The sequence below is a fragment of the Natrix helvetica genome (genome assembly GCF_964273705.1).
Source record: "Natrix helvetica genome assembly, chromosome: 9".
Classification (NCBI taxonomy): domain Eukaryota; kingdom Metazoa; phylum Chordata; class Lepidosauria; order Squamata; family Natricidae; genus Natrix; species Natrix helvetica.
This window is the reverse complement of record NC_138560.1, coordinates 6680859-6703715: the sequence shown is the minus strand read 5'-3', so window position 1 is coordinate 6703715 and position 22857 is coordinate 6680859. Positions and strand designations below refer to the sequence as shown.

At 40.8% G+C, this 22857-nt stretch overlaps 1 protein-coding gene and 1 long non-coding RNA gene across 2 annotated transcripts; both read right to left on the bottom strand.

Moving 5' to 3' along the window:
• Positions 1 to 143: 143 nt before the first annotated feature.
• LOC309396503 (sialic acid-binding Ig-like lectin 14) lies at positions 144 to 15897 on the bottom strand (the record flags this gene model as incomplete). Its single annotated transcript, XM_081961663.1, has 8 exons — positions 15778 to 15897; positions 9707 to 9845; positions 9208 to 9573; positions 5515 to 5805; positions 4706 to 4756; positions 2912 to 3166; positions 1173 to 1266; positions 144 to 222 (listed from the first exon to the last, which is right to left on the bottom strand). The coding sequence occupies exons 2-8, from the start codon at positions 9765 to 9767 to the stop codon at positions 144 to 146; spliced, it is 1197 nt and encodes a 398-aa protein (XP_081817789.1). The 5' UTR covers positions 9768 to 9845; positions 15778 to 15897.
• A 2524-nt stretch (positions 15898 to 18421) lies between these two features.
• LOC309396896 lies at positions 18422 to 22810 on the bottom strand. The gene is made up of 3 exons (XR_014176171.1): positions 22095 to 22810; positions 19518 to 19638; positions 18422 to 18824 (listed from the first exon to the last, which is right to left on the bottom strand). It is a non-coding gene; the product is annotated as an uncharacterized lncRNA (long non-coding RNA).
• Positions 22811 to 22857: the final 47 nt, after the last annotated feature.

Genomic DNA, 22857 nt, shown 5'->3' with positions numbered 1-22857 from the left:
ACCAATGCATAAAGTAATAATATCATACAAGATTGCTGAGGCTATAAAAGTTGGCAGGAGGTCTCAAACCGAGGCTCCCAGCTGTTGAGTTTTGTGCTACCAATATCTTGGTGCCTCTGATGAAAGCACGCATGCTAGATGAACTAGATGAACCCACTCAATTGGAGGAAAAAAGTGTATAGAAAGTTCCGGTAAATGACGTACACAAATTTGCAAATGATTCTGCAAAAGCAGAAATTTTCCTAAGGGAGCTGAAAAACAAAGAGTCTGTCTGTCTGTCTGTCTGTCTGTCTGTCTGTCTGTCTGTCTGCCTGCCTGCCTGCCTGCCTGCCTGCCTGCCTGCCTGCCTGCCTGCCTGCCTGCCTGCCTGCCTGCCTGCCTGCCTATCTGCGCCTGCCTCCCTCCCTCTATCTATCTATCTATCTATCTATCTTGTCTCTCTATCTGAATCTCTATCCATCCATCCATTCATTCATCCATCCATCTATCACTGATTATGTTACCTAATTAGGGTAAAGAAATATCTGCAAGAAAACAAGCAAGTTCAGAGAGCACTAAGGACTGCTTATCCATCCATCCATCCATCCATCCATCTATCCATCTATTTACCCATCTACCCATCTACCCATCTATCCATCCATCCATCCATCCATCCATCCATCCATCCATCCATCTATCTATCTATCTATCTATCTATCTATCTATCTATCTATCTATCCCTCTGTCTATCACACCTATCTATCTATCTATCTATCTATCTATCTATCTATCTATCTATCTATCATCTATCATTTCTGTCTATCACCTATATCTATCTATCTGTCTGTCTGCATGTTTATCTATCTATCGAATCAATTTTACAAAGTTTGTATGTTCCCCTGTCATGTCTGACTCCATTCAGTTTAAAACCTCCAAATCAATAGTAAACTTGAAATGAAACTCACCAATAAACAGTGTAAACAGAATAACTATTCACAAATGCTTAGGAGAAACCATAGCTTATAGGGTTTTTTTATTTACTCATTTATATCCCACCTTTACTCTTTTTACAAAAAAGATGGTAAGTGTGCAAGAGTATCCTGAAATTCAGAAGAGGACATTATCTTCCAAAATATATTTTCAACCTCATTGTTCATCACTCAGTCCAGAAACAAATTCCTACAATTACCTACCTTTTAGAAGCAAGGATGGTTCCAGGGATTAGCACAATAAGAACAAGCATGATGAGGGCACCGGTCACAATGAGAATCAGGGTTGTAGGTGGGTCTTTGGACAGATAGAAGAACAGACAAGAGTTCAATAGTTTGTTGTTTTTCTAATCCAGTTTGGATTTAAATACAGAGCCAGTATGCTCTAGTGATTAAACCATCCGTCTAGAAGCCAGGAGACAGTGAGTTCTAGACCCATCCTGAACCATGAAAACCACCTAGCTAAGTTTGGGATGGTCAACAGGAGGTGATGAGTTCTAATCCTGTCATCAGCATGAAAGGCAATTGACTTTGAGCCAATCGCCAAGAGATAGTGAGTTCTAGTCCCCACCTAGGCATGAAAGCCAGCTGGGTGATTTGGGGTCAATCACCAGGAGATAGGGAGTTCTAGTCCACACTTAGGTATGAAAGCCAACTGGGAGACCTTGGGTCATTCACTCCCTCTTAGCCCAAATAGGACGAAGAAGGAACATTAGATATGTTTGCCACCTTGAGTTGCTTATAAAAATAATAAAGGCATGATATAAATGTATAAAATAAATGACACAAAAATAGCCCTGCCCCAGCATTCCCAATATGCCATCCCCTCTCTGGTACCTTGCATTCAGAAAGTATTCAGACCCCCTTCACTTTTGTCAATTGTGTTATGCTCCAGCCTGATTCTACAGTTGTTGAAATTCATTTGCCCCCTCCCCCCTCCCCACCTCATTCATCTACATTTAGTACTGCATAATGACAAAGCAAAAACAGAATTTTAGAACGGTCTGTAAATTTATTTTAAAAAAGGAGGAAAAAACCCCTGAAAGATCACATTGGCATAAATATTCAGGCCTTTCTCTCAGTACTTTGCTGAAGCACCTTTGGCAGCAATTATATCGTGGAGCCTTTTGGGGTGTGACACTTTGCACACCCGGATTGGGGAAATATTCTGCTATTCTTCCTTGCAAAATGCAAGTCATGTAAAGTGAAGAGAGTCTGAATACTTTCAGAATGCACTGTGTAAGGGTTCGTTCTAGGACTACCCGTAATTCCAGATTTTTCATCCTTCTGAGTAAATTTTGTACGCCAAAGATTTGGCATACAAAACCTTTCCCAGGCCACTTCTCAAATACAGCTCGTCTGCCTGGAATCCACACTGTGTATTGGACATTAATACAATTGAGCAGGTCCAGAGATATTTCACGAAAAGAGTACTCCGCTCCTCTGCTCGCAATAGGGTCCTTTATGCCACCAAGCTCAAAACTTTGGGCTTGGACAACTTGGAATTACGCCGCCTGCGATCTGACCTAAGCACAGTACACAAAATTGTCTGCTACAACGTCCTACCTGTCAATGACTACTTCAGCTTCAACCACAATAATACACGGGCAAACAATAGATACAAACTCAAGGTAAACCGCTCCAAATTCGATGGCAGAAAATATGACTTCAGCAACAGAGTGGTCAACGTCCCTAACCTGACTCCATTGTTACATCCTCAAACAGCCTCAACCTTCAACTGTCTACCAAGGACCTCACCCCATTCCTAAGAGGTCTGTAAAGGGGGCGTGCATAAGTGCACCAGTATGCCTTCCATCCCTGTCCTACTGTCCCCATTTATTTGTACTCATTTCCCTTGTTCATGGCCATGTTTATACTTATACCTGCTACCTTGTACATGTTTGACAAATTAAATGTAAAAAATTCAAAATTGCCTCACATACCTCTTACGGAGAGTTCAAAAGATGTTTCATTACTGCCTAGTTTGTTGGCGGCCCGACATGTGTACGTTCCAGAATCCTCTACCTTAAGATCAAAAAGCTTCAGGACATTCATGGCTCGTGGTTTTCCCTGGAAGACTTTGGTTCCTTTAACCCAAGACACGTTCGCCGAAGGATTGCCTTTCACCCTGCAGCGTAGGCAGATGGAATCCCCTTTTTGGACGCTGAACTGCGAAGTGCTTGTGAAGTTCTCCAGACCTGCAAGATCCGAGAGAGACACTGAGAAGACAAGGCCTAGAAATCTCAACATTTGCTCGGATGGTTTTACCAACAGGCATTGATTTCAACAAAAGGTAGAAATGTCTTGGTTTGCAATTTGGAGGAGAAACTGATGCCATATCATGACATTTGTTCATGACTTCCTCCTAAACACGAGTTCTGAATTACCAAATAATTAGAGTAGGAAAAGCATGGCTTGGGGCCAGTCCCTCTCTCTCAGCCCAACTCACCTCACAGGTTATTGTTGTTGTGGTGAAAATAGGAGGAAGAAGGAATATTGTGTATGTCCACCATCTTGAGTTATTGTTGAAAATAATAAAGGTGGGAGATGATAGATAGATAGATAGATAGATAGATAGATAGATAGATAGATAGATAGATAGATAGATAGATAGATAGATAGATAGATGGATTAGATAGATGAGACATGGGAGAGAGAGAGAGAGAGAGAGATGAGATGACATGAGATAGAAAGAGGGATTAGACAGATGGGAGAGATGAGATACGATAGATAAATAGAGATAGACAGATATAGTATATGAGATAGATTAGATAGATAGATAGATAGATAGATAGATAGATAGATAGATAGATAGATAGATAGATAGATAGATAGATAGATCTATATTGTATCTAAAGGAGAAAACCAATTATGTACAGGATATAGAGAGAGAGATAGGTAGGTAGGTGATAGATAGATGATAGATAGATAGATAGATAGATAGATAGATAGATAGATAGATAGATAGATAGATAGATAGATGGATGGATTAGACAGATGAGAGAGATGAGATACGATAGATAAATAGAGATAGACAGATATAGTATATGAGATAGATGAGATAGATAGAAAGAAAGAGGGATTAGATAGATGAGAGAGATTAGACATGGGGGAGAGAGAGAGAGAGAATTGAGATATAGATGTATATATGTATGTACGGATGTGCCTAGATTGTCCTGTCTGCCTGTCTGTCTCATCTATCTAATCAATCATCTATCTCATCTCTCTACGGTGTGTGTGTGTGTGTGTGTGTGTGTGTGTGTGTATGTATATATGTGTGTGTATGTATGTATGCATGCACACACACACACACACACACCGTAGAGAGATGAGATAGATGATTGATTAGATAGATGAGGTAGATGAGACAGACAGGCAGACAGGACAATCTAGGCAAAAACAATTCAGTTATTTGAAATGGACAACAGTTTAAATCCCTTCTTACTTTTAGGGCAATTCTAAACAAAACCAGATTGAGACAATTGGGACCTGAATTTGCATTGTTAAGCTACATGATTTTTAAGTGAATCACACCTGATTTTGTGCCCTTTTTAAAAATCACAAATCACTGCAGTTATTAAGTCAATCATCTTATCATTGCCAATGAGGATCCCTTGACCCTGGGGCACTATAATCATCAAAAATACATGCCAGGTGGTCAGCAAAGATATTCTCTTCAGTATTCTCTTCTACCTCTTTCCTGAGCAGAAGGTTGCTGGGAGAATCACGCAACTTACTTTTATTGGAGCGAAAATGTTCCCCCTTGAACCCTAGCATCTGCGGTTCGACTGTAAGAGAAAAACAAATCCGCCAATTCAGAAATCCTTTCCAATAGAGACTTGGAAGTAATCAGATCCCAAATTACTTATGTTGATTTCTTGGAGCCGGTGTCCCAACCTCTCCTCTTCCACACTCTCCCTTTTTGGTTATAGGATGCTAAGAATTGGCTGCCATTTTGACAGGATAGCAATAGCACTTAGACTTATTTATCGCTTCACAGTGCTTTTACAGCACTCTCTAAGCGGTTTACAGAGTCAGCACATTGCCCCCGACAATCTGGGTCCTCATTTTACCCACCTTGGAAGGATGGAAGCCTGACTCAACCATGAGCCTGGTCAGATTCGAACTGCCAAATTATAGGCAGCCGGCAGTCAGCAGAAGTAGCCTGCAGCACTGCACTCTAACCACTGCGCCACCATGGATAATGTCCACATGGGTGTTACTCAACCTTAGCAATTTTAAGGCATGTGAAGGCATGTTGACTGGGGAATTCTGGGAGTTGAAGTCCACATGTCTTAAAGTTGAGAAGGCTGGGAAACCTTTCCCTAGAGAGTCTCTGATTGTCCCCTTCTCCCCACAAGCTAGTGAAGAAAACTACCTGTCAAAGGGAGCCAAGCTGAGTGAAAGAGAGAACAGCAAACGGTGCCGCTTTGCTCTCTGATGCAAAGGACCAATGACATAGCTCCATTCTTCAAACCAGAAGTGAATTGAAACTGCCTTGGGATTCAGGGCTTGAACCCATGCAGACCTAGAAAAGATCACTCACAAGTGACATTCAGTTGGACGGTTCTCTTTCTGGAAACAGGTTCGGTCTCATTTATGTAATTGACCATGCAGGTGATATTCCGCTTGTGGTCTGCAGGAGAAGGTGAGAAATCCACCACTGAGGTGTAAACCTGGGTCTCATTCAAGTGCACATGAGGTTTGATGGATTTGGGAAATCCGTCCCAGGTGATATTTGGAGGCATCCGACTACAGCCTCCTGAGGTTGCACAGGTGATGCTTGTAGAATTTCCTGCTCTCATCGTATCCATTATTATTCTCGGTGATTGTCTTTCTAAGAAGAGAAGAGAGGAATCAGAAGAAAGTTATTCCAGGACTACATTCTTACCCATCCACTGATCTTGATCTTCAGGCACCTTCCCAAATGAGTCTCAGGTGAGATGGACCCATTGAGATTTTATCCTCTCTTGAAGTACAAGATTTTATGCAACAGAGAACGTCTATATTTCAAATGTTTATGAAGATTCTCAGTGATCCAAGTCAAAGGTGTATCAAAAGTGGTTTTTATTTTGAAAAGGCAACTGGACTGGGGTGTCTATTTCGAGCATCTTCTCAAGCATCTGAAGATGCTTCTCGGATTAGAAGAGAAACATTTTCAAAGAAAAAACCTAGCAAGTCCAGTTGCCTTTTCTTAAAAAAAAAACACGTTTGGGACATGCACAAATCCATGTTTGTTAGCATTTCATGAATCTATAACACCCATGAAGGCCTCTTCCAACTTTGAGAACTTTGTTGTGTCCATCTACAAGGGCAAAGTTACAGATCCAGCAGCCCAGGAAATGCAAAACGAGGGCAGGAAACACATCACAAAACAACTCTTCAGGAGGACCTTCACTGCAGGACTGTTAATCAAAAGTCTTAGCGCTTCTTTTCCTCTTTTGACAATTTCTACCATCAGGCTAAGACACAATTGCTTTTGACCATGGTTTATTAGAAAGTCCACAATTGGCTTTTCATACATGGCAAATTTATACATCACAGTTTATAAATTACATAAAATGTGTTTACACCAGTGGTGGGATTCAAATTTTTTTTACTACCTGTTCTGTGGGAGTGGCTTTGTAGGAGTGGCATGTTTTTGTGGGTCTGGCAGGGGAAAGATACTGCAAAATCCCCATTCCCTCTCCACCCCTCTAACCTGCTTTCCAGCTCTGTTCTCCTCTTCAAGGCAACAAAAGAAGATCAGCTGGGAGGGTGGGAGGCAGCAGGGGCAGGGGCAGCCTATTTGCCGGTTCTCCGAATTACTCAAAATTTCTGCTACTGGTTCTCCAGAACCTGCCAGAACTGGCTGAATACCACCTCTGGTTTACACATCCCACTAGCATAAATCAAAGAAACTGAAATATTGCTTAGTATGACGTGTGAAATTGAGGCCATGGTGGGAGGGTGCACCTATATTATTAAGGAAACATTAATGCTTTCCTGAAGCATTTCACCACCCCTTGATGCGTCTGTGTCTAAGCCTGTGGCTGACTGTGGATCAGATTCTGTGGATCAAGTTCTAAACTTGACTGTAACAAATACGATTTCTGTAATAGAGTTATCAAAGTCTGGAATGTCCTACCTGATCCAGTTGTCCCAGCTACACATTTTCACAGTTTCAGTCACAGATTGACTTCCGTGGACCTTACTCCATACTTAAGAGGTCAGTAAAGGAGGCATGCATAAGTGCACTAACCTGCCTATCATCCCTGTCATTGTGTTTTTATTCTTCTATTCTTGTTTATGTTTGACAAATTCCAATAAAATAAGAAAAGAAAAGAAAATAATAAAAGAAAAGAAAATAATAAAAGAAAAGAGAATACAATAATAAAATAATGGAGGAGGAGGAGCTGACGTCGTGACGACACGACATACAATCTTGTAGCTCCAAGATCACAGTCGATAATTCTGCTGGTTGGACGGTCCTTTTGGACCTAAACCATCTCGTAGAGACGGTGATAGAGAAGAGGCTTGGAAACATTGTTTTTTTCTTTTTTCTCTTTGATCATTTGGCACTTCAAGGTTTTTCAGTTTGCTTACCGAGAGTGATAATAGGAAGAACACAGGTTGTTTATACAGATGTTCTTTGGGAGTTTTATCAGCAGCTAATTTAGAGGGAAGACAAAGCCTTAACTTGAAAGATTATAATGAACTTGCTTGAAATATAACAAAAAGCCTTGAATGCTATAGTGGCAGTGTTTATAAGTTAGAAGAATGGCGCAACAGGAAAAAGAAATTTTAACATTGCAAATGATTATCTTTGAAATTGAAAAATTATTAGTAGTAACAGAGAAAACTGAGAAGAGATTGGCGAATATAGAACACAAAACAGAAAAATTTGATGGAAAAATTCAGGATGTTTATCAAATGAAGAAAGTGGAGGACAGAGTTCTAAAACTTGAAGAAAAAAAATATCAAAAAGATAAGAAAATTGGGGATACTGACAGCAATCTGAGCGTGTTTGGAAATGGCAAGAGCAGAATATGGAAAGGGGAGTTAGAAGGACTGGAACTCTACCCCAGATTTCAAAGTATAGAAGAAGAAAAGAGAGAAAAATTGATGGAGGTAAGGAGAGAAATCTTGACAGAAGCACCAGTGATAACCAAAGACAAGCTGATGGAAGGAGCAGATGCAAGGTTTTGAGTTTTCATAAGATACGAAATGAACAACAAGTTGCGAAGAGAAGTCCATATAAGACTTACCAAGAAAGTAATCAGAAGATTAATGCTATCAATGGCAAGAGACATAAGACTGCACTATTACTGGAAAGATACCGGCTGATGTCATGAAAGTGTATAATAAAAATTAAACTTAGTAAAATTTAAAATATTATATATAAAATGAAGTGATAATAGTTATAGTCAAATAAATGATTAATAATGATAATAATGCATATGTGTGTGTGTGTGTTTGATAATATGAAATTTTATATAAACTACAAACGGAGACTACAAGAATAAAATAAATAAAATAATAATAAAATAAAATAAAATAAAATAATAAACTAAACTAAACTAAACTAAACTAATAAAATAAACTAAAATAATAAAATAAAATAAAATTAAATAAAATTAAACTAAACTAAACTAATAAAATAAAATATACTAAAATAAAATAAAATAATAATAAAATAATAAACTAAACTAAACTAAACTAAACTAAAATAATAAAATAAAATAAAATAATAAAATAATAAAATAAAATAAAATAAAATAAAATAATAAAATAATAAGAAAATAAAATAAAATAATATAATATAATAAAATAATAAAATAAAATAATAGAATATAAAATAAAATATTGCTTGAAACCTTATCTCTGGGTTGACGTCTATCAGTGAAAGAGGGAGAAAGGAAGACAAAGGGAGGATCCTTCCTCTGGCAGTGGCTTTACTCCTCCCTCCCACCGTTGTTATCTGCAGCCTCAACCCAACCCTATTTATTTATGAATTAATCAAATTTTAGATGGCCAGAAAGTAACTCTGGATAGCATACAGCAATCCAAAAATTCAATCACCATATAAAAGAATTATTACTTCATCCCATCATATAACTATTTTAAAAGCATTATCAAAACAGAACTAAAACAAGAACGGCAACAAAAACATAACAGAGGGAGGGGGGCGTTAATAATAACATTTTACAATGGCTGGTGAAAACTGCAGCTTCCAACAAACATTTTTCCAGGTACTTACCTGTCACGTTCAGGAATATGGCATTTTTGGTAAAGCTAAATAGTGCTGCAGGTTTTTTTTCCATTCTGAAATAGTATGTATCTATGTCAGTTTCTTGGGGTTTCCAGATGAGGAGAGAACAGTTTCCTGCTGTCAGATTCCCAATGATTTTGAAAGTACCCTTAGTTGACAGCTTGTCAGTAGAATCGGCCACTGTAACTTCTTCGTTTGTTGTTTTTTTCTTCCAAAATCCCTTCAATTCTGCACCCGGCCAGGCATCACTTTCTTTATAAGTGAAAGTGCAGGGAATGGTGGCACAGAGCTCTTTCTCTACCAACACATGCGATATAGAAACATTCAGGTCATACCCATCTGCAGGCATCACACCTGCAAAGAATGGAAAACAAGAAGCTCGTCTACCCAGTAACGGACCCCCCCTCCCACTTCCACCACAGGAGAGGAGAAGTAATTCAAGGCTGCGATCAAAGAGTCGGCCTCTCACCTTCCCACCAGCTCTTACCTTTCCAAAGCAACTGTGTTGAAATTAGCCCAAGGAAGAAGGCCTCAAGGGGACAAGCCATGTTCTCATCCCTGAAATCTCAGCCTCTTTGGAAGGTTGCAGTCAGCGGTAGGATCCTAAGAAGTCCAAGGAGCCAAACCTAGGTACAGAAACTGTGAGAATGAGTTTTCCCTTGGGAGAATATTGAAGCCAGGTTGGTCTCAGATGATGGCTACTCAAAAACAAAATCTATCCTTGATTGTAACAACTAGTGACCATCTAGTTGTAACTAGTTGTAACAACTTGTTAACAAAAGAAGAGGGAGTCAAGCTATTCTCCAATGCTCCTGATGGCAGAACAAAAAGCAATGGGTGGAAACTAATCAAGGAGAGAAGCAACTTAGAACAAAGGAGGGATTTCCTGACAGTTAGAACGATTAATCAGTGGTACGACGAGCCTCCGGAAGTTGTGAATTCTCCAACACTGGAAGTTTTTAAGAAGAGATTGGATAACCATTTGTCTGAAGTGGTGTAGGGTTTCCTGTCTAGGCAGGGGGTTGGACTAGAAGACCTCCAAAGTCCCTTCCAACTCTATTCTAACTGTTTCTTCTCTACTCGGACAAATACCGGTAGTTTTCAACTTACGACTTTTGTTCGTGACCGTTCAAAGTTACAATGGCAATATAAAAAAGTGATTTACGACCCTTGCGCTTATGACTGTTGCAGTATCCCTACAGTCACTTAGGCAAACTCCACTGCCAGCAGCTCGATCCTAACCAGCTCAAGATTGACTCAGCCTTCCATCTTTTTGAGGTCAGCAAAATGAGGACCCAGATTGTTGGGGGCTATTATGCTGACTCTGTAAACTGCTTAGAGAAGGCTGTAAAGCCCTGTGAAGCAGCATATAAGTCTAAGTGCTATTGCTGTCAATAGACAGGCATTTGTATTTATGATGGTTACAGTGTCCCAGGGTTATGTGATCCTCATGGGCAACTTTCCCAGCCGGTTTTTAAACAAACTAAGTCAAGGGAAAAAGTCAGTCCATTTCATGACTGCCTGGTTCACTTAACAACTGCAATGATTCATGGGAAAATGGTTACTAAATCAGACACAGCTCAGTTAACAACAGCTATACTTAGCAACAGAAAATCTGGTCCCAATCATGTCAAGGATTACTGGTAGTTTTCCTAGAGGTTGGAAGAATATGACATTTAAGCCAGTCGGCTTGACCATGGATTAGGCTAAAAATCTTTGGAGTTTTTGTTCATGTATTTTTTTTTCAAACAAAATAAATCAGAACAGATATCAACTACAACGCAGAGAAACATTCTGGATCATTCTTGGATGGTAGAATATTTTTGAACAGGAAAAGCTCTTAATATCTGGAATGGCTACCAAAATACCACCATAAGGGGCCTGAAGATTCTTAGAGATCAGGTGATCTTGCTTTAGTATTGTCAGATATTTTGTAAGCATCCAAGTGTATTTCTACGAAGTTTGGGAATTAGATCAGAAGTTTATTTCTTGGCATGATTATCACGCCAATGTTTTTATCTGGGCCACCTTCCCACCTTCAACTAATTCCTTCTGCCAATACAGGGGTTGATTTAAGGGTGCCAAATTAAACAGTCTTTTTGCATAAGGACTTTTGGAGAAGTGGAACTAATATCATACCGTATATAAAACCTTACTCTGTTTTTACTATCCAGAGTGTAGATTCTATTTTTATGCAACCAAAACGGGTGCTTCTCGCCACAAGAGGAGAGGAATGTGACTTTAAGGGGACTTCCATAGTCATTTGAGACAGAATGCTCACAAGGTGGATGGAAGGGTGAAAGAAAGAAGGAATAGTCAACTGGACAAAATAGATTTCTGAACACTGACTATCCAATATTAGTCCTTTGCTCCCAAATCCCACCACTTTAAGATAGATCCGAGACAGTTCCATTCTTCTGTCCCTCTTGCCCCCTTTATGTGATAGGAACTGTTGCTAAAATATGGAATTGTGAGGCATTGTGGCAGCATGGATGTCTTGTGCCTACATTTGTTGCACAGTGTCTAATTTTTGTCACTTGATTCAGAGAACAAGCCCAGCAGAAACCTGCAGTACACCAAAACATATTTTGACTCCCATTCTTACTTCTTTGGAACTGGAGACAGAACTAAATGTATGATTTAGGAATGATAAATGATTAAAGAATGACAGTAGCAGATGAGATCGCATCCACCACATTCACAAAAAGATAAGGAGATCCTTGTTGGTTCACATCACAAGCTTCATGCTAGAGGAGACTCATAGGGAAATTAGGAAGCTGGTAGGTAAGGCATGAGGTCATAATCCTAATTTATACGGACCAGGGGTGGGTTCTGGCTGGCACAACAGCTAGTTTGCTCGTGTGCACTCTTCGCAGGTGCACGCATTTGATGCGCGCTGTGCACACATGCACAGTGCAATTAAAATTGTTCTGCGCATGCACAGAACTGAAAAACAAGATAGCGCCACCGACAGCGCCAACCAGGGAACCGATTTGGGGGCGTGGCAGGTCTGGGTCTCTGCCAGTTCCAGCAACCCAAACTGCCAAACCACTACTGATTCGGCCAAATCGGTCCGAACCGGTAGGAACCAATGCAGACCCTAATTTAGTCTGTTATATTAGTAGTAAAACGGTTATTTTAATTAGACGTTTTCTCCTTAGTTTGTCTTTTAAAACTGCTCTTTTGTGATGGCTGAAGGAATTATGGGCCTCATCATTGCAGACATGCTTCTCCCTATATTTCTTTACCTCTAGGAGAGTTGGGGTTTGTAGCTCACCAATCTTGCAACACCGAATCCCAAAGTGTCAATGTAGACTTAGCGAAGGTCTGCACGCTTTGGTCTCCTGGAATTGCCCACCGTTCAGCTTCACTTCTTTCTAATCCGCCTGCTAAATGGTATAAACGTTTTCCATATCGTTCAGCTGCTTCTTATTCGAAGAGCTAGAAACTTAGAATTTCCCAACATTACCATGTTGCAAACTGCTCTCAGATGTTTTGGTGTCATGACCATCAAACTTCCTGAATACAGTTTCAAGGAGGAGGAGGACACCAGCACTGGTACAACACCAGTTATTATAATAATAACCCTACCAACATACAAGTTTCTGATGGTGCTATTCTCAATATTATTCAGATTTTTTAAAAAATCTATTATCTTTTTGGCTTGTTTACTGATAAAGGTGCCTTGGCACGTGCCCAGGTGTGAGCTGCTATGGGTTCGCCCAGGTTTGGGAGAACTCATAGCTAACATTATGGCTGGTTTGGAGAACCTCCAAATTCCACCCCTGGCTGGAACCTCCCACCCTTGTCCTCCCACCCCACCTCGCCCCTCCCAGGAGTCTCCACGCGACCTGTTTAGGACATGAGGTAAGTGTAGAGCCCGTATGGAGGCTCGGAGCATGTGGGAGGGGGAAACGGGCCTCCCAGAAGTTCCGGAAGGCCAGAAACAGCTCCATTTCCAGCCTCCGGAAGGTGCCCAGAGCATGGGGAAAGCAGTTTTTGCCCTCCTAGAGGCTCGAGGAAAGCCTCTAGAGCCTGGGGAAGGTGAAAACGCCCTGCCCTGCGCCGCCCCTGCTGTGGTGCAGGAGGCTGACTAGGCCACGCCCACCATGGCCACACCCACCCAACAACCAGGCAGGGAACCTGTTGCTGAAATTTTTGAAGCCCATCCCTGCACATGCCAGGCCAATCCCCAATGAATGTAGAGGCATGAACTCTGAATTTACTTACTATAAGAGAAACCTCAATGGAACTTAAGTTTCTTAAGAGGTTAGAAATTGTGTGTCTGCTTACCGGAGGAATTTCCAGTATATACGCCCAGATTTCATAAGTGGCTTGAAGATTACTTTAAAGTAATAGCCTCATCCTCTTCGTTGCAAATTTCTTAGTTACATGTTATCGTCATATTATATATAAGCTTTCTAAATATATAATTTTAGATATGCCAATCTTGTAAGTGTACATGTTGGCTGTGGATGGAAAATAAAACATGATTAAAAAAAAAAAAACCCTGGGGATTTGCTCAGGTTTAAAATATATTTCAGGCTAAGCTACATATATTTCGTGGCAGAGAGTGGGCGAATGCCTTCTTTTTTCTAAAGGAAGGGTTTCCACTTCCAGATTTGAGAATTTCCAGATTTCAGAAATTTGGGACTTGTAAGCAAAGAGAGAATAAGAAGTTCTGAAAGATTCAGGGAAATATTACCAGGCACACCTTCCTGATCAAAGCAGACACAAAAGTGGAAATTTTAGGCAGGATTTTTCATCACTTTTACTTCTTGCAGGGAGCCCAGGAATTATCACTTTAGGAAATTCTTAAATAAATGATCCAAAGCAGACATCAGAGGTGTGAAAAGACCCTGGTTTCAACTGGAGAAGAAGCAGCATTTCAAAAAAAAATGCCCATTGATTCTTGACCCTCTGAGATGCTCACTTGATTGAATTATCCTTTCTGAAATGATTCCTGTGTAAAAGCAGGTGTGGGTGTAAACAACAGGTAGTCCTCAACGTACAACCACAATTGAGTCAGAGCATGTGTGTGTGTGTGTGGGTGGGTGGGGGGGAAACGGGCCTCAACGTACAACCACAATTAGTCCTCAACGTACAACCACAATTGAGTCCAACATTTCTGTTGTTATGTGAGACATTTGTTAAGTGAGTTTTGCTCCATGTTCTTCCCTCAGTTGTTAAGTGAATCACCGCAGCTGATAAGTTAGTAACTGCGTTCTTCAGTGAACCTGGCTTCCCCCATTGACTTTGCTTGTCAGAAAGTCACAAAAGGAGATCACGTGACCCCCGGGACACTGCCACGGTCATAAGTAAGAATCAGTTGCCAAGCATCTGAATTTTGATTGTGTAATGATGGGGATGCTGCAACAGTTGTAAGTGTGAAAAATGGTCATACTTTCTCAGTGCCGTTTGTAACTTCAAACAGTCACTAAATGAACCGTTTTAAGTTGAAGACTACCTGTATATGTCTGTCTGTGTTGTGACCTTAGGTTCCCCAACAGCAAAAAGCCGAGTCCTCGTCCCGATAAACCCCTTTTATTTAATTTATAGTGAATTCCTCTCCAGCAAAGTCTTTCCTCTCCCACAGACTTACAAGATAGTTCACAATGACCGACCTTTATCAGGCTTGGAGAATGGCCATGCCGAGATCTTTCAGACGCCGCAATACTTGGCAAGAATGCAGGAATGAACTAAATTGTCTCCTGCAAACTCCACTCCCCTTTTGCTCCCATTTTCTTCCCTATGGGAGGGGCCGTTCACCGTCCACCTGTTACTCCTAAGTCGACCACTGTTCCATAGCTGTTCCCTTTGTCTGGCTACTCTGCGCATGCGCACACTGAAAACAGGCTCCAGCTGTTCGTCTGCCTCACTGAGGTCCATCTCCGAAGGCAGCTGATAACTGTCAGACGGCCCTGGTCCCATCTCTGCCTCATCAGAGTCTTCCCCAGACTCCAGGACTGGCCCATGTTCCTCTCCAACCTCCTCCCTATCTGAATCTGATGCCAGCTCTACCTGGATATTAACTTCTTGCTCTAGAAATGACTACATAATGATTCTTGTTTTTTGTTGTCTACATCCATCAAGGTAATATGCCTAATATTCAATGGCAGCCCAGTTATTTTGGATGATGAAGCAGAAAATCCTTTAGAGCAAGAATGCAAGAAAGACAAATTCAAAAGCTTTTGTTTGTTGCTTTTCCCTGTCTCTAAAACTTCGTATTCCTGCACAATGCTTGGACCAGCTCTGCAAAAGCTTCTGGTGTCGAAAACCACCTTTTAAAATATTTCTTCCACCGAGAAGACAAACCCCCAAAAGACTAAGAACAACAGCCGCAGCAGAATGAAAAATTTGTACCACTTAACCCAGAAATTTCAGAATAAGGCATGTTCAATTCTCTTACTGTGCTCGGCCAGCTAAGCTGCAAAGTAAATGATGCCAATAAAGCTCAAATTAGACCCTTTAAAGCTCTTTTTTTGATCTCAGTCAGAGTCATTTGAAGTCCACGCGGGTCTTAAAATTCCCACTGAGGGAAAAGAAAAGTGGTCTCACCCCTTGGTGCAGAAGAGCTGCTGTTCTCCAGGACTTCGGAGAGCTTCTGTGCTCCTGCAGTTTATTCTGTGCTATTGTCAGACCAGTGCAGGAAAAGGCCTTTGGACGGAAATCTCTTCCCTCGCGGAAAGCAGAAGTGGTTAGTACTTCTCACCGGTCAATTGCAACATCCTTGTTCAACAAATTAAAAAAAGGGATGGGGCTCGATTGGGTGGCCTAGGAGATTAACTGTGTCTGTAGGTAATAAAAACACACCCTCAACACAGGTCAGAATAGAATGGAATGGAATGGAATGGAATGGAATGGAATGGAGTAGAGTAGAGTAGAGTAGAGTAGAGTAGAGTAGAGTAGAGTAGAGTAGAGTAGAGTAGAGTAGAGTAGAGTAGAGTAGAATAACAGAGTTGGAAGGGACCTTGGAGGACTTCTAGTCCAACCCCCATGCTGTGGCAGAAAGAATCTGAACTTTTCTCCCCCCATTCACAGGGGAGCTGCTGCTCCCTTTATGGTCCCCCCCAGCCCCCTCCCGGGAAATAAGGTAAACCAGCTTCTTAACTCAGTTTTTATTCCCCTGGAATAATGGCTGGATTTGTTCCAGCATGGGAATGTAAAGGATTATCCCCTTGAAAACATTTTTCGTCATCACCAGTCTTACATAAAGAAGAACCTTCTGTCAATTTGTAGTTTTAAAAAGTTTCCTGCTAGGGCTGAGCATAATCTGGTGTTGGCTGTATATGCTTGAACATCGCTCATGAAGTCATACTTGTGTTTTGAAGCAACAGGTTGAGAGAAGATGATTGTCATTGAAACCCCAAAGGTAATTTTGGAGTGGAACCAAAGCTCTGAGCTCCTGTTATCACATTGACTCTACACTCAGTGTTGACTCAACCCTCTTAGGGGACTGGAGGCTAAAGCATATAAAAAATGGTTGCTGGGCCTGGGTATGTCTAGTTTAATGAAAAGAAGGACTAGAGGTGACATGATAGCAGTGTTCCAATATCTAAGAGGTTGCCACAAAGAAGAGACAGTCAATCTATTTTCCAAAGAACCTGAAGGCAGGACGAGAAGCAACGGATGGGAACTAATCAAGAAGAAAAGAAACCTAGAACTAAGGAGAAATTTCCTGACAGTCAGAACAATTAATCAGTGGAACAACTTGCTTCCCAAGGTGAGGATGCTCCTACACTGGAAATTTTTAAGAAGAGATTGGACATCGTTTTTCTGAAATGTTAGGGCTATAGCATTTTCTGCGGTGAATTGATCATAACAAATTGGTCACGGTGAGTTGGCCATGGTGAGTTGACCCATTCCAAAGCCAAAGGAGGAGGCCGGTCTACTGAACGTTTGGTCAACAGTACGGTGGTGCAGCAGCTACACATTTGTCTAATTTCAATCCTACAGGAGTCTTGGCTCCTGGATTTTGGACCCGTTCTGCAAGTTAGGCCGTTTGAGGTACCAATGGTTCAGAGGTGGTATTTAGATAGCTCTGATAGGTTTTGGAGAACCGGTAGCGGAGGTTTTGAGTAGTGTGGAGAACCGGCAAATAGATTGGCCCCGCCCCTGCTGCCTCCCATCCTCCCAGCTGATCTTCTTTTGTTGCACTGAACAGAAAGACCGAGCTGGAAAGCAGGTTAGGGGGGTGGGGAGGGAATGGGGATTTTGCAGTAACCTTCCCCTGCACGCCCACAAAGCCACGCCCACAAAGCCACGCCCACAGAACCGCTAGTAAAAAAAATGGAATCCCACCACTGCAATGACCTCCCCTCAGACATTCGAACTACCACCGACCTCCGTTCCTTCCGGCAAAAGTTAAAGACTCACCTATTTCAATCAGCTGGCCTGGCACTTTCTTAGTTTCACCTCCCGGGGATTTATTCATTTTAATTGGGTTTGGGGTTTTAATAAGCTTTTAATGTACTATATTTATTATTCTATTACAGTCTTATAACCTCCTTCACCTACGTATTTAATTATTTAACTGTTTTGTGTATGTATTTTATAATGCATTTTAGTGACTGTACACCGCCCCGAGTCCTTTCCGGGAGAGGGGGCGGTCTATAAATGTGAATAATAAATAAATAAATAATGGTTCCAAAATTGTTGTTCTGCAATGCAGCATTTCACTCAATGGAAATATATAGACAAAGAGAGATAAGTGTTTTCTTGTATGTATATCTATATGTACATTATATATATATATGTACATGTGTGTGAATTATTACAGTTTTGATCTAGTAGCCCTATTCTCATTATATGTGATGTTTCTTAGGAATGATCAATTAATTACGTATCACGAAATCAGTGTCAGATCTTAAGCAACCACATAAATAAACTTTCTCCAGGATGATCTGTCCCTAACTTGGTCCTTAGGTTGCCCCATGGCCACTTATAACCGAATCCATCCCGCTTGCTGCTGGTTATCCTCTTCTTCTCTTTCCTTCCTCCTTTCCCAGTGTTACAGCTGGGTCTCCTTATAATGGGCATGAAATAGACAATCTGAGCCTGATTAATTGTGGCTGATTTGTTTGATGATTTATTTCTTGGCTCTCCGTGGTATCTTCAGGAGTCAGCACAGAGGCGGCATTCTACAAGTTCGCCCGAACCGGTAGCGGAAATTGTAGCTGGCCCCGCCCACCCGCCCTGGGTCTACGGCATCCCATTCGGGCCATTTTTTTTCCACCAAAAGTGCATGTGCGTAGGTGGCACGAGGGAAGGCATGCTCACATTTGCAAACCGGTAAGGAAGGTAAGTGAATACCAATCCTGAGTCCAGCACCGAAGTTCAAAAAACATCAATCCTCTTTCTCTCCCCATTTCTTCAAACGCTAACCATCACTTCCAAGGATTTTATTTTCTTTGGATTGATGAATATTCCACATTGTTGTCGCCTAAGCCTGAAACGCCTTTACTTTTCGGCTTGAAATCTAGGGCGGCATACTGCAGTTCAGCTGGCTGTGCTGTCCTTGGGGCTGGAACAGTGGATCCCTGGAGTACTTTAGGCTTCCTTTCTCCAGCAGGTTTTGGCTTATCGACCGGGGGTAATCTTGGACCCTGAAAGAAAGGAACAATGTTTTGGGAAAGAGGGAAGATTCTGTTTCTATTTCCTGGTCGGAGAGATCTCTATATGAATTTTCCGTTTTCTGCATCGCTGTGCTGGGAGAGGGGGTTTGTTTGCACCGCTTTTAATTGCTGATTTTTTAAGTTGGAAGATTCAGTTCTTCCCGCCTAGACCTCTTGCCATCTCAAGCCTTCTAATAAAAGCTCCTTTTGGAACAACTTCAGTTTCAAGAAGTCCTGCTTTCTTGGAGGATATGGAGAGGCAAGAGCTCACAAGCAGAGCCGGGGACAAATTCCTTGTGTACTTATCACAATTGGCCAATAATTCTATTCTAGTCTATTCTATTCTCTATATTCTACATTTGGTTTGATTCTATTTTTTTATATTCTATATTCTATTCTCTATTCTATTCTATTTTTTACATTTTCCTATTCTATTCTATTCTACTCTTCTCTACTCTACTTTACTCTACTCTACTCTCTTCCATTCCATTCCATCCCATCCCACCCCATCCCATTCCATTCCACTGATTTAGTTTGAACTTGCTCCTTCCTTCCTTCCTTCCTTCCTTCCTTCCTTCCTTCCTTCCTTCCTTCCATCCTCCTTTCCTCTCTCCCTCCCTCCATCCTTCCTTCCTTCTCCAGATCAGGAGACAAAGAATAGCAAAGATACGATATGAAGCCTACCATCGGGAAAACGTTGCTGTAGATATGGCTGGAATTATTGGGTTTCACCTGAGGTTCTCGTCCAGAAGAGGTTCCTTCGACATGGCTAGCTTCAAGCAATGCTTTCCTCTGCTTAAAAACCCTGGCAGGAATTCAGTAAGACAACATTTTGGTTATTATACATCCGTGGAGTCATAGAATGGATGGGACCTAGGAAATGATTTAATTCAGTGTTCTCCAAAGTGATCAATTTTGACCCCCAAAGGCTAATGGGACTCTCTAAGGCAGTGTTTCTCAACCTTGGCAACTTGAAGATGTCCGGACTTCAACTCCCAGAATTCCCCAGCCAGGGAATTCTGGGAGTCGAAGTCCGGACATCTTCAAGTTGCCAAAGTTGAGAAACACTGCTCTAAGGGGTAATCAACAATACTTTAACTAATAGTACCGAAGGACTAGCCAACAAGTTTTATTGCTATTATTTTTGTACCTTTATTACATTATTTTCATATAACAAATGTTTGGGGGCTAATAAGCAATTAGAAACTTCATCAAGGGGTTGATGAAGTAAAGAGTTTAAGGACCCCAATGTAGCCCAACTTCTATTACTAGAGTAATCCACTGCTACAGCAATAGTTACTACAGAATAAGAAGCCACCAACGTCTCTATTTTTTCCTCCTGGTTTCTTAATCCCTAACTTTTTGCTTGTTTCAATTCCCTAATAGGTTCACATCCATCATTTTTCTGTCCCTTTCTCTTATTAATGATACATTTCCTTCCCACAACAATGCAACACTCCATTTATTTGAAAGCGTAATTACATTGGGTTGCGGGCTTGTGTCTTTGTACACACTGTATAAATACTAAGGATTCATATCATGTCACCACAGAGGGGTAGATCATACTTTGGCTCTTCCCAAATATAACAATGACAGATGGGTAGCTTAGACTAAACATCTGGAGTCAAGCAGAATGTTTTTCTGCACTATTATAGATACTCTACTTGGGAGTAACTTAGTGATTGTAATCAAATAAGCAAAGAACAAATTCCTGCACCTTTATCCTGTATTCCTCTAACCTTAGAGAAACCGCTACCTACTTTAGGATGGCTCCAAATTTTATCCTGTCTAAAGTAGACCTATTAAAATTAGGGGCAGATGTCATTTATTCTACTGGGTTTATTCCATGCTTGAAAAATTGTGGCTTTTTAAAATGTAATGTGGCTCATTAAAGCAGCTGCCTGAAAAAGTGGCTGCTTTAAAGAGATGCTGTATCAATTCTGCCACATGTACTGAGGCATCGCATCTAAATCATTTTTAAGCATACAATAAATGCACGTATATTGCCACACCTTCTCTACCTTTTCCCTACTTTTATTTCCCTTTCATTCTTTTGCAGTGAAATATCCCATAAAGAATGATGATTATGATTAGTATGTTGGCCCAATTCTTCCCTCGTGTTGTTCACAGAACAATTAACGAATTCTTCAGCATTGCAACTCCGCTGAAATCTACCAGATCTGAAGCATAACGATTGTCAACATTTTTTTTCTTTTCTTTTTTTCAATTTTTCAATTTTATTCACAAACATGTAAAATACACACACAAAAAACTTAAGACGTACAACACATTTACACAATGCAATACAAACAGGAGTTTTCCTGTTCTTTCTAATAGCAATTATCAATCGATACCGCTCACCTTATATTATTTCCCCTTCTATTGTATTTCATTTGGATTTCACCATTCTCTTATTTTACTCATAACTATTAGTTTTGAGTTTTGTTATATCCCTTCATTGATTCTTGTTTCTTTCCTCTATCCACCTATACCATTTATCCCATATCTGATAGAATTCTGATTCTTCTTTTCCCTGAATTTCTTTAGTTAGTTTGTCCATTTCAGCACAATCCATAACCTTTCTTATTATTTCATCTTCGCTTGGAGTTAGTTTGTTTTTCCATTTCTGGGCAAAGGCAATCCTTGCCGCCGTAATTATATGTAGTATTAAATACTGGATTTCTTTTTTGTATTTTGCAGACATTATTCCTAATAAAAAATGATTGTCAACATTTAATGGTCATTCCGAATGACACTATCTATGCATTGAAAACCTAGAATGTGGAAGGTAGGACCTGGGCAGGATCTGCAATAGGCTGGCTATAATGAACTTAGGGACACGGTGGCTCAGTGGCTAAGACGTTGAGCTTGTCAATCAGAAAGGTCAGCAGTTCAAATCCCTAGTACCACGTAACAGAGTTCCAGTTTCTGCCAACCTAGCACTTCGAAAGCACGTAAAAATGCAAGTAGAAAAATAGGAACCACCTTTGGTGGGAAGAGAACAGTGTTCCATGCGCCTTTGACATTTAGTCATGCCAGCCACATGACCACAGAGATTTTCTTGCGACAGCGCTGGCTCTTTGGCTTTGAAACGGAGATGAGCACTGCCCCCTAGAGTCAGAAACAACTAACACATATGTCCGAGGGGAACCTTTACCTTATGATGAACTTACAGTGAGATTTATAGATTGATACTAGTTATTGTTCAGAGTTTAATTTTATCGATCCTATCAAAACATTATGACTTGGAGAGAAACTCACCTGATCAGGAATAGACACAACATGAAGAGTCCAGCTCCCAGAAAAATTCCACATAGCCCAGCAATGAACAAAGCCTTATTAGATTCTCCTGCAACAATAAACCAAGACCTTTGTGGAAAATCAACCCTGGGGAATTAGGAAGCCTGGTTCTTCTGGTAATAATTTGGGAAGAGATTTTGGGAAATTAGGAAGTCTAGTTCCTAAGACTGCACATCTTAGAGGTAGAGGAAATCTCTGTTCCAAAGACTATGGAGAATCAAGGAGGTGGCCTTGAAGGAAACAGATAAGAATCATTATAGATAGTCCTTGTTTTGCAACCATCCATTCGGGGACCTTTCCAAGTGCAATGACACTGAAGAAAGTGACTTAGAAGTGGTCCTCACACTTACAACCATCAGGGCTTTCCCACAATCACAGAATCAAAATGTGGGTAAATGAAGTATGACTTTTAGGAAAACTGCAACATTCCAATGTCATGTGATCGTCATATGTGATCTTTCCAGCTGGCTTCTGACAAGTAAAATCAATGGGGGGGGAGCCAGTTGCTTAATGATTGTGTGATTCACTTAACAATCACAGTGATTTGCTTCACAACTGTTGCAAAAAAAGGCTCATGAAATTGGGCATAACTTACTTATGCATTGCAATGGAAATTCTGGGCCCAATTGTTAGTTGCAAGTTCTAGGACTTTTGTAACTGAAACTTGCAAGCTTGAAACTACCTCTCCCCTCCTTACATTTATTGTCTCCCAAACAACAAGGTG